Source organism: Stigmatopora nigra, chromosome 3, assembly GCF_051989575.1.
Source record: "Stigmatopora nigra isolate UIUO_SnigA chromosome 3, RoL_Snig_1.1, whole genome shotgun sequence".
Taxonomy (NCBI): domain Eukaryota; kingdom Metazoa; phylum Chordata; class Actinopteri; order Syngnathiformes; family Syngnathidae; genus Stigmatopora; species Stigmatopora nigra.
The window spans coordinates 718,743-731,164 of record NC_135510.1 but is presented as its reverse complement, the minus strand read 5'-3'; the positions used below and the strand labels follow the sequence as shown (position 1 = coordinate 731,164).

Below are 12,422 nucleotides of genomic sequence, written 5' to 3'. Positions count from 1 at the left end.
TGTATTGCATTAATATGTAGAGGGGCGTTACTTAAGCATACAGGCTTTGTTTTAAGTTGCTTTTCTTGGTCTCCTCTTTCTCGTAGAGTAATTAGGAGACGCTGCTTGTGCGGGCGAAGAAAACCCTCAGGAAGGAATACGATAATATGGGCCAGGCATCATTTTACAGTTCCTGACAAGTAGCTCTTGGAGCCACTGACTCGCCTTACAAACTGTTAAACTGACATCTGGAAGAACACTTCTTGGAGTGCTTTTCACTGTAAACAATGCTAGAAAATCTAGATGAGGTTTGTCAAAGTCAACATTTTTCTCCGAAGATCACTTTCAGAAAAATCAAAGGATTTGAGAGCCATTTTGAAATCCTTTGGGTACAAAAAATTTTGGTTTAATCATGTAGTTTCAAGTAAGTACTACAAGTAAGTCCAATCTATCACTAACCAATCATGGTTAGTGAAAGCGATGTCGTATCCCTACGCCTGTGAGAAGGTATTGGTGTCGCCAACTGAAAATCTAACTTGTTAAAGCAACAGATTTATCAATGCTTGTTTTATGCAGCTGAGCCTGCAGAACTGATTGTGATATATATATATATATATATATATATATATATATATATATATATATATATATATATATATATATATATATATATATATCATGGCTTTCAGGGCCTTCTCTGCTGGCCTAAGAAATATCTGAATCACGTATTAGATTTTGTTCGTCAATACTTATTTAATTATTCCTAATTGTCTGTTAGCTTCCTTTCATTGCTTTTCCCCCTGGTTGCACTGCTTCCAGATGTGTGTTTTCATATTTAAGAATTTAACCAATCACATTTCAGCAATTATTTGTTGCCAGGGTCAGAAATCTGCCTCAAGGCGTTCACAATCAGTTCTGCATTAAACAAGCGTCAATAAGACTGTTGCTTTAAGCAATCAGATTTCGAGTTAGCAACGCCACAATGCATTGTTGCACGCATAGGGATACGTCTTTGCCTTGTTGCAGGCGTAGAGATACGTCATCACTTTCACCAACTATGATTGGCTATCTACCAAACTGTATTTGGAGCGAGCTGCACAAGCAAATATATTGTTGTGTTCATTTAAAGCCATTTTCAAGACAGACTATGCCAGACAGCTTCGATGGCGATATAAAAGAAGGAAGAAAGAAAGGAGGATGGTTATTGTGTACAGTTAAAAATTATTTTTGGTGAGTAAAATATGGCTATATTCCTAAATAATATTTCAATTGTGGGCCAAGTTCTGATATCTGAAAAGCTCCAGTGTTTGTATTTAAGCTCCAGTGATTTTATTTAATCAATAAATGCCGCTGGGAAGTGGATTTTTCCCCATTTTAGTGCAATTTTGGCCATTGCGCCATTGACATCCATCGCTGTATCAGATGGGGACATCACCGCTGTGGACTGCATGTCTTTCTGCTGTAGACTGCATGTCTTTTTTCACGTTTTATGCAAGATGGTTTATTTTTTTTCTTGAAATTCATTCAGAGACATCAAAATAAATTTTGATAAGCATTTTATCTGTTTATCTTTTCTCTATTTTGAAATAAATTACCGTATCGCCCTGCGTTTTGGCCTTTTGTCCTTGTCCCCTTGCAGTTTAGTGCACGTCAAGTCTAATTTGTGCGCATATAAGCCGTACCCTTGATTCAGTCTTTATCTTTTTGTGCGGTTTTGCGAGAAAATACGGTAAGTTCCTCGATAAATGTCCAAGAAAATGACATTCCTTAGAGATTTCTTGGTCACGGAGGGATTGCACAGAAATGGAACATTGACTTCTTTCCTGTGATCCAATCAGGGTAAAATGAGTCTGACTCATTCGATCAATTTAATTTGTGAATGCTGGGAAAGAAAGGCCTGGCAATGAAGAGGTTAGTGTGTGGGTTTCACAGTTCTGCGGTCAATGATTCGATCCCAGGACAGTCCTCACCGTGTGCAGTTTGCATGTTTTCTCCGGGTATTCCGGTTTCCTCCCACATCCCAAAAACATGCTGACTAGGCTGGTTGACAACTCTAAATTGCCCCTTGGTATGAGTATGAGCATGAATGGTTGTCTGTCTCCTTAGCTCTGCGATTGGCTGGCCACTGGTTCACGGTGTCCCTCACCTGGTGCCCGTATTTAGCTGGGATAGACTCCAGCAACTCCTGCGACGCCTGTGAGGATCAGAGCTTCAGAGAATTAATGGATTAGATTGGATAGCTTAATTCATCCAGTATTCAGGAAATGTCATTGGCAAGAGGGGGAGAATGCAGATACAGGAAAGGCATAGTTACGCATAATTACAAGTTAGACAATACAGTCGCAAAACCCGCACAACAAAGCAAAAAGCACAAAGTACAAAGCAAAGCAAAGTATTATTATGACAGAAAAGCAGCAAAAACACAAAACGAGCAACAGCAGACAGAGCTACCGCCACCGGCTGCCACTGGAGCGGCGCCATCTTGGTTGCAGTACCAAAAACGGATACAGACTCAAGAAAAAGACGTTGTAGATTTGAATAAAACTAGAACCACAGGAATGAACATGCTGGATAAATTATTTATGTGAAAGAGTTTGTAGACTTTTTAATCAAGACTTCCCTTAACATGTTTTCTAAGACAAGACAGATGAATTAGCCGTTAAATTGCAGAATATGAATATTGACTCACTGCCTTTGCTTCACACTCACAGTTTATGCTAAGAGAAAAGCTCACACCTCCCCTCTATGGTGTCAAACATAGCAAAGAGGAAATAAATTTAATTGAACCACACGATGCCATTTCCTCTGCTTTGCTGGCCTGAAATACACAATATAGATTTACAGTATATCTCACTCATATGGTTTATTGACATAAATGTAGTAGTGGTGGTAGTAGTAGTTTTCATTTTTCATTCTAATGCAGATTCATTAACATTCACAAAAGCAATGAAATCATCCGCCTCCACAATGAAAGACAACACCCCAAGCCAAACATGCCAAACTACTGCATATACTTAAAATAAAACAATAAATGTACTGGAGCCTGAAGCATAACAACATATCCAACTTGCATCTGTTATGTGGGTGAGAATTACAGTACAGACTGTGCGAGCCAATATTTTGCTGAGAAATATTAAATTTGAGGTGCACAATAATAATGTGCATGTTCTTAGATTGTGCAATATTTCAGAACTTACCTTGGCCGGATGTGACTTTTTATATTTTTATATTACTTATTTATGTTTTTGCTGGGAAAACATATTTTGTGCAGTAGCACCAACAATTTCGCCGTAACACAGCTGTGTATGATGACAATCAAGGCTTTTGATTTGATTTTAAATTAGATTTTTCACAATGAAGATCTTCCTTTAAAGGTCAACCTGAAAAAAAGCAATCAAAAAAGGTCTATCAAGCCTGTATATAACAATGACGATAATTTGTGTGTGGGTGTGTGTTTTATTGTTCACATGGCAATAAGAGAGCAATTACTAATCAGATGAAATATTGTATAATACCAGGCTTATGTAAATGTGACATTTACAATCAAAGTCTTTCACCTTAGACATCTAATATTGCTTCATAGCACCGGAAAAGAATTTATGACTAGTGATGATTTCATGTTGCATACCGAACACCTAATCACTGATCTTAGATTCTCATTCTCTGACTCTCCCACTCCAGAGGAGAAGCACTTTGGCAACCATTGGGGTACTTCCAATAATGAAAATATGTAAACACCTTTTTCTGTGTCAATCAGAGATATTGAAGTATGGCAACAAAAACCAAATGCAATCCCAATCCTGTTTTTCATTTCCACAGGGACACTCGAAGAGCAAGAAATCCATTATCCAGCTACGCAGGATGTTTAGCCACTCAGCACCCACGTGCACCACTCCATCTCACACACGATAACACAGAAAAAAAACATGTAACCCCCCCCCCCCCCACACACACACACACGCATGAACGCACCCGTTACGCAACCTGTAAAAATTCACAAGCTATTATCAATCTTTTCACTGAATAACACTAAATATTGAATCAAATGATAACAAAGAAAAAATGTCTGTTTGATGTCAAGCCATGTTTATTTATAGAGCCTTAAATCATCATAAATCCTTAAAGAGTTGAACATGCCTGAAGCCTGTAGTAGGTTGGGATGGGCTCTAGCACCCCCTGCAAGCCTTTTGAGAATCCATGTGGAGAATTAATGAATATTTTGAGTCTGTAACCTACCGAAATGAAACGCAGGTGATGGCGTGTCCCAGTTTATTTTACTTCAAAATCTCATCTCATTTTCTGAACCGCTTTATCCTCACTAGGATTGCGAGGGGTGCTGGAGCCTATTTCAGCTGACTACAGACCAGAGGCAGGGGACACCCTGAATCGGTGCCCAGCCGATGGCAGGGCACAAGGAGACGGACAACCATGCACTATCACACCCATACCTAGGGGCAATTTAGAATGCCCAATCAGCCTACCATACATGTTTTTGGAATGTAGGAGGAAACCAGAGTACCCAGAGGAAACCCACATAGGCAAGGGGAGAACATGCAAACTCCACACAAGTGGGACCTGACCTGGATTTGAACCCAGGACCCCAGAGCTGCGAGGCCCACACGCTAACCACTCACCCCACCGGGCTGCCCCTGTCAGGCTTTTGACCAGACTGGTGGCTGGGTGTGCCTGTCACCTAATCACAGGCCCAGCCCCTAACGAGCGGAGTAACGCCATGTGCAAGCCATCAGCCATTAAGCAGTACTATATAAGGCCACCAGGAACCTGGCAATGCTGCTGGATCGTCCTATCAGTTTACTGTAAAGTACCTGCATTTCCTATTGCTTATGTGTAGACCCACAACCTCTGTTTGTACTCAGGAATTCGACCACGCCAAGCCCCACAGACCAAGGAACTGAATTAGGATCAACGAGACCAAGATTACGGAAAAGGACAATGGACCAAGATTATGGAAAGGACTACAGACCAAGATTACTGGATGAAGAATACACAACCGACCTGGAACCCGCCAGTGCTTGCCGGCCACGTGGCTAGCCAAATAAAGGTTTTTGGAACGGTACTACGTTGAACCCTCGTCTGCTTTGGGGTCCGCACCAAGATCGTAACAGCCCCCAACTTCAACATGTCTTTTTTAATCATTTTTAAAATTCCGCTGGAGAAAATGGTGGAGTCATTGTTGCACACAGTGCACCTCGCCACGGTGACATCATTCTTTATCTTAACTAGAAAGAAATAGTTTAGTATATTCTGCTATGTAGGGTTTATTATTTTCATTTATTACTGGTGGATCCTTCCCCTTCCATCACAAATTTCCCTGACTGTTTGAGACTAGTGTTTAGCTGACTAAGTCAATCAATGTGTTCTCAAAAGAAATAAATACTAATTTATTCATTTTCTGAACAACTTTATCCTCACTAGGGTCGTGGAAGGTGTAAGAGCTGATCCCGGCTGATTTTGGGTCAAAGGCGGGGGACACTGAATTGGTGGTCCGCCGATCGCAAAGCATGAGAAGATGGACAAGCATTTACACTCGAACTCATACCAAGGGGCAATTTAGAGTGTCTAATCAGTCTACCATGCATGTCTTTGGAATGTGGGAAGAAATCAGAGTACCCGGAGGTCAGGTGGCCTGACCTGGATTTGAACCCAGGACCCCAGGGCTGTGTGGCCGATACTCTAAGCCAGACATGGGCAAACTACGGCCCGCGGGCCGTATACGGCCCGTTAGACAATTTAATCCGGCCCGCCGAGCTTGTCCAATAAATAAAATAATAATGCTTCATAAATCATTCATTACATCTTGTCCATGCAATACCGTGTTTCACCTATAAATGGCGCGCTGACATTTAGGCCTTTGTTGAGTCGCGCCTTTCTCTTTATTTATCCCTCTTTAATTTTCTCATTGTCATTTGAGCCCTTCTGTAAAAATGAGCGGACCAAAGAAAAGGAAAGTGGACAGTGAGTGTCGTGTATTTAATAAAGAGTGGACAACTAAATATTTCTTCACTGAAGTCCGATCAACCGCTGTATGTCTGATATGCCAAGAAACTATTGCTGTTTTCAAAGAGTACAATATCAGCCGTCACTTTGCCACGAAGCACATACCTGTCAACTGGTACGTTCTCGCCGTAATTGGTACAACTGAAAGCCCATTTTTATATTGGTACGCTGTACACATGAAAATGGTACGCTAAACGGTGATTTTGAGAAAAAAAAAAAAATTAAGGCACTTTCTAGCCATTTTTCACCATCCGCCATTGTTTCTTCCCGGAAACGCATGTCTGCCAAGTGATATATGTACCGGCGCCTCTGATTGGCTAAAAAAAAAAGATCATGATAAACATTTCGTTTTGTAACACTTTCACCATGTGATTTCCGTTTCCTGTTCCCTTGTTTATGTTTACTTTCATTTGATCAGCTGTTTCTGGTCTGTTTACAAGTCAAGAATGTTCGTGATTTTTTACAAAAAAGTAAAGTGGTAAGATTTTCCATGTATTTATACATATATGTAAGGGCGAAAACAAAATTTGGTAAGATCACAAATGGTTCGAGGTTGACAGGTATGGAAGCATGCAAACTACGCTAGCAAGCAGTCAACACAACAACGAGCGGCTACTGCTCAGAGATTGGTGGCTAATTTGCAGAGTCAGCAGAATTTTTTTCACCGGCAAACTGCAATTCAAGAGGCAAGCACAAAGACAAGCTTTTTGCTGGCCTTCAAACTGGCAAAGGCTAGCAAGCCTTTCTCCGAAGGCGAGATTTTGAAAGAATGCATGATAGAGACAGCTGGTGTTTTGTGTCCGGAGAGCAAAGGCAAGTTCGAAAAAATCAGCTTATCACGCAGGACAATAACTCGCCGTGTGGAACTCATTGATGAAGATATAGTGAGCGAGTTAAACAAAAAAGCGGCAACCTTTGAGTTATTTTCATTAGCGTAATGAAGCCATGTTTCCAAACCTGCGGAGGATGGCACAGAAGATGCTGGTGTTGTTTGGCTCGACCTACGTTTGTGAGCAGACGTTCAGCATCATGAACATCAACAAAGCCCGTCACAGATCAAAGTTAACTGACCAACACCTCCGATCTATCCTGAGACTTTCCACAACAAAACTAACACCAAACTTTGATGCACTGGCAAAAAAGGGAGACCAACAACACTGTTCCCACTGAAAGTTCGAGTTTTTCTACTATGATAAAAAAATTGAAAGTTTGAAAGGGCGCATCTTTTAATTACGCACTGCAGCGGGACAGAAAGGATTGAGGTTAGTCGCCTATGTTGTTGGGTAGTAATGTTTTGAATGTTGAAAGTTATATTCATCAAGATTTCAATAAATTTTGATATTTGTTTTACTTGGTGCCTTCAATTGAATTGTATTAAAAACAGATGCAATCTCCAGGGTTGATAGATCACAGTTTTCTATTCTAATCTATTTCGCCTACTATTTCTCTTGTACATTTGGAAAATGCAGTCCTCAATGTTAGTGAAACGTGTTGAACATTTATTTGCATGTGCTTGCTGTACTATGAGGTTTGGATACTACAAGCAACGCTTTATTATATTTGGCCCAGCAGTCAATGTACTGCTGTGGCCCCTTGTTCAAATTTTATAACCCATAGTGGCCCGCAAGTCAAAAAGTTTGCCCATCCCTGCTCTAAGCACTCAATCTGCTGGTCCGGCATTGACACACGTACACAAATTATTTTGTCTGCTCGCTCTACCTCGCATTGTAAAAACAAAACAAAGCAAAACACTCCCTTGCAGAAACACAAAATCACTGATATTGCAGGAATTACAATCAATATCAGGGTGACTAAGGATGTCTACTCCGTTTAGTATTTTTGTTAAGGACAGGTATAACTTAGTAGGATTGCAAGGAATTCAATACGATTGGCAGTAGCCGTTTTTGTATCCTAGCAACCAGCAAAAGGCGGAGTCTAAGCTATTTTATGTGAGTCCAAGTTCGTATTTTATTTATTGAATTCCCAATTAATTCTAACGTGCTGCATGTTTTTCTGTATGCAGATTAGAAAGAAAAAAAAAACATTTAGAAAGATTTCTGCGCCTGTCCTGACCACTCAAATCCCACAACGTCACTTCTCGCGATATTTGGAGTAGGTATATAATGCTATTGCGCATACGGAAGGTCTTTCTTTCTCTCTTTGAGTAAGGGTTTAGGTGCAACAATAATCGGTCGTCCCGTACTGGGTTCATCCGACACCGTCACCGATCAAGTTCATCTGACCACAACCTCGACACCAACATGCCTCCCAAATTCGACCCCGGCGAGATTAAAGTTGGTACGTTAAAGGTTTTCAAATGGTTGTTAAAGCAGACGCTTGTTTGAAAACAAAGATGGAGTCTTAGTCCGTCGGCCATTCTGTTGGGCTTTCTTAACGGTAATATTGGAGTTTGAACTGGGACAGATTACACAGCGCCCGTTGGTTGCTATGTGATGAAAAAAATATTTCCAAATTGTTTATAACTGCACTATATGGTCGATTCACTTGTGCTTTACCACGTGGGTTAGCCTGGTAGTGGCTATGTGTTAGCCTCGTTTGTCATAAGCGTTACTAGGACTAAAATGCCTCTTTTATAACCATGCATCGACTTTTCGAATTATGCTGTTTGTGTATACATCTAATTTAAGGGATGGAAAGTAGTATAAAAATATTGACCTGATACTAGTATATCATAAGAAAAAAATAGAAATTAAAATGTATGAGTTTTTAATGTTGATTATTTTGTTACCAAACACTTGGCCAGTGTAGTTTGTGAAGTAATCCAAATACCTATAATGTAAAATGTATAATAGTGGCGTACGGTTTTTTTTTCATTTTATTAAAAGTAGTTAAATCTGAGAATTTGATTCCTCAATTCTTGAGTGGCATTGATGTTAGCCGTTTTTTTTCACCCAAATTCCTTGGACGTCTATCTGCGTCTGACATTAACGATTTGAAACTTATTTGGATGGTATCATTTCAGAGTACATTACAAGTAATACAATTACCCTAAAAAGCTCACTTTTCCTTTCAATCCTGACCGTTGCTCGAGAAATAACATAAAATATGAATTGTTTATGGATGTCTAAAATATGGTATATTATCTATAATATATGCAGTGGTACCTCGACTTACGATCGTAATCCATTCTGAGACTGATCGTATCATAATCATATCGTAACTCAAGCGGACGTTTCCCAAATTAACCCAACCCTCTCCAAAAACAGGATATTGGATTGGAAAATAGGTTTTATTTCTTCTAATTCTCCATATATTGACAAAGAAATAAAAAACGAGTGGTTAAATAGTAATGAAATGTGTTTAATATATGTAAAATTAGAAGTATTTGGCGGAGGGGAGATAATGAAACATGCAGAGGTGGGGGCTGTTTGGGGCGACTTTATCCACGGCAACAATGCACTCTTAAATGAAAACGGGTGGGGAAGTGCAAAGTCCGCCCAATGGTTGTAGAAATATTTTATGCACGAAAGAGATAAAAATGGTGGCCAGCCAATCAATGGGTACAATGAGATTGACAGTTGTTCACGATGGTGCTCATACCTATGAGCAATTTGGTGTTAAACCAGCCTAACCAGAATGTTTTTGGAATGTGGTCAATACAAAATCATGTTTCCACAATTTCCCTGATGGCATAGTTGAAATATTTATTGGTGATTATCTTGCAGTGTACATGAGGTGTACAGGAGGAGAAGTCGGAGCCACATCAGCTCTGGCTCCCAAAATTGGGCCCCTGGGTCTTGTAAGTATCAATTAGTACAATCCTGAGCAAAAACTGACTAGCCTCCCACCACTCATCCAGTCTTGTTTTAGTGACTGAATATTTAGTCCTGTGCCAAAAGTCTGGAACGTGCCTATGATGGCCCAAATAGTGTCTGGCAAGCATAATTATTTGGGTTTTGTTCTTCTCTAGTCTCCCAAGAAAGTTGGTGATGACATTGCCAAGGCCACCGCTGACTGGAAAGGCCTGAGGATCACAGTCAAGCTGACGATCCAGAACAGACAGGCTGCGGTATGAAAACTCCTTCCCGGTTTTCCAAATCGGTCAGGTTTTAAATCATGCATGAAAGGGTTAGGCACTTGATTTGTGCTCCTGTTTTGATTGGTTGCTGGATTCGGTGTAACTGAGTACTTGCTCTTGATTCAACCTTTGTAGATTGAGGTGGTTCCCTCTGCTTCAGCGCTCATTATCAAAGCTCTTAAAGAGCCCCCTCGTGATAGGAAGAAGGTCAAGAACAGTAAGTGACAGTTCCTCAAACACATTTTGTGACAATAAGATTACACAGAATTGTTCCTTTTCCCCCTCAGTCAAGCACAGTGGAAGTGTGACCTTTGATGAAATCGTGGGTGTTGCTCGTGTCATGCGGCCTCGTTCCATTGCCAGAGAGATGTCAGGTAAGAATTTATTTATCTGGTCGGGTTAGGGGGTTTTGCAACAGCGTGCAAAAAAAGGCCTGAACACTGTCGTAGTAATTATTAATTAGTTTCTTACCATTGGTGACAAATGTACTATTAAAAGCTATTAAAATATTATGTTTTCGGCTTGGCAGGAACTATCAAGGAGATTCTGGGCACAGCTCAGTCTGTTGGCTGCACCGTTGACGGTCGTCCACCTCACGATGTCATCGATGACATCAATAGTGGAAAAATCGAGTGCCCATCTGAGTAATAAAACCTTGGAAGTAAAATCTTGTTTGCTTGTCGCCTTTTTAACAGTGGATTTACAATCCTTTTAATCTGGAGGGGTATATTAAGTTAGATTGGACAGGTAGCCCTGTCAATGGCACTGCAACATGAGGATTATTAATGTTTTCTTTTTGACATCATACTTGCAATGCTGTGTTTTTGTCCTGGAGGGTTTATTTGATAAAGCTGTGGAAAATAGAAATGGGATCCCAGGTCAGTTCTCAGTACATTGTTTATATTTGCAAGGGAAAAGATAAGACTTTGGTGTTCTGACTATTTAAAGGTCCCCCTCTCGCAGCCTAAAGTGGGCGATGTTCTGGATACGAGTAGCTGTTTCATTGACTTAATTGGACCACTAGAATAGGAGTACTAATGTACAAATACAAGACATGAATGACAAAGGAAAATAACAAAATTACTGCTAATGTCAATAGGGTAACAGGTTGATGAGACTATATATATGACTGCATTCACAGCTAATCCAGTTCAGATGAATTTGATTATTATTACTATTGATGGGTTGCAATGCCGTGTTAACACTTGTTTGAGAGGCTGTAATCACTATTTCTGATGTACCACTTCCCATGATACAGTAATACCTTGGAATACAAGCTTAATGTGCTCTGGGACTGGTCTTATGTCAATTGACTTAGATCCATTTTTCAGCATATAAAATAATGAAAGCCAATCTGTTGCCACCCTTTTGGGAAAAGTACTGGCAAGATATTACAATGCAAGAACATGTTTTGCCTCAACCAAGGCTAAGGTGTGAATGTATTCTGCTGCGGATTTGGAGTTGTAATGTTTTTGGCCACCGCAGAATAATTCAACATGATGCTGTATAGTTTGGACAAATGTAATGAAAGAATCTACTTACACATGCATACCCATAAATCACACTTTATAAGGATTATAGATAAGGTATGAGAAGACGAAAAAAATAAACTTAGCAATGGGAAGCTAGTCATAGGGTGCATTGCAAGTAAAGAAAATAATTACTGTGGTACCTCTACTCACTCACTACATGGTTGCTTTCAGAACGTGTTCCATAACTTGGATTTTTCAGCAGAATTGTATGTAAAATCAGCATAATTTGTATCACAATCATCATTAATAAATACTATAAACACTTTCAAATGATAAAAGCATACCAATTTAGTATCAAATACATATGACGGAAACGAATGCCGTATTTTGTCGTATTTGGACCACCTCCACGTGTAAGCCGTACCTTTAAAATTGCCAATAAATGGTTTTACCATTTCTCGCAAATAAGGTGCCCCCTTGATTCACAATTTTCACCCCCATATTCCTGGTTTTAATAGGGAGTACAATGTGTTACTTTGGAGGGAAAATCTTTCAAAAAATCATTGCACATGGTATTTCTGAGCTAGGAAGTCATGTGAGCAGTACAACCAGGAAGTGTGTCCTAATCTCTGGATGCAAGAATAGCATGAGATTCACATGACTCAGGTATCAAGGCTGATTTTTTAATGATCAACCGCAAGACCTTCGACCAGCCTTGAAAATTATTGGGATGCGCTTTTTTTGTATCCTAGCAACTGGCAAAGGCGGGGTCTAAGTTATTTCATGTGATGACCTAGTTCATATTTTTTTGAATTCCCAATGAATTCGAGAAATGCTGCAGGTTTTTCTGTATGCAGATTAAAAAAAAAAAACATTTATATTATTATATATATTTATGTGCCTGGCCCGCCCAC

At 39.9% G+C, this 12,422-nt stretch overlaps 1 protein-coding gene across 1 annotated transcript; it reads left to right on the top strand.

Annotated features, from left to right (window-relative positions):
* Positions 1 to 8,123: 8,123 nt before the first annotated feature.
* Positions 8,124 to 10,703, top strand: rpl12 (ribosomal protein L12). Its single transcript, XM_077713844.1, has 6 exons — positions 8,124 to 8,295; positions 9,684 to 9,757; positions 9,929 to 10,027; positions 10,172 to 10,253; positions 10,324 to 10,410; positions 10,566 to 10,703. The coding sequence occupies exons 1-6, from the start codon at positions 8,259 to 8,261 to the stop codon at positions 10,682 to 10,684; spliced, it is 498 nt and encodes a 165-aa protein (XP_077569970.1). The 5' UTR covers positions 8,124 to 8,258; the 3' UTR covers positions 10,685 to 10,703.
* Positions 10,704 to 12,422: the final 1,719 nt, after the last annotated feature.

Excerpts from the sequence above, each read along its gene's own strand:
- rpl12 (XM_077713844.1), top strand. The coding sequence starts at position 8,259 with ATGCCTCCCAAATTCGACCCCGGCGAGATTAAAGTTG. Across the intron at positions 8,296-9,683 it reads CCCCGGCGAGATTAAAGTTG|TGTACATGAGGTGTACAGGA; the intron begins GTACGTTAAAGG and ends ATTATCTTGCAG. Across the intron at positions 10,028-10,171 it reads TCCAGAACAGACAGGCTGCG|ATTGAGGTGGTTCCCTCTGC; the intron begins GTATGAAAACTC and ends CAACCTTTGTAG.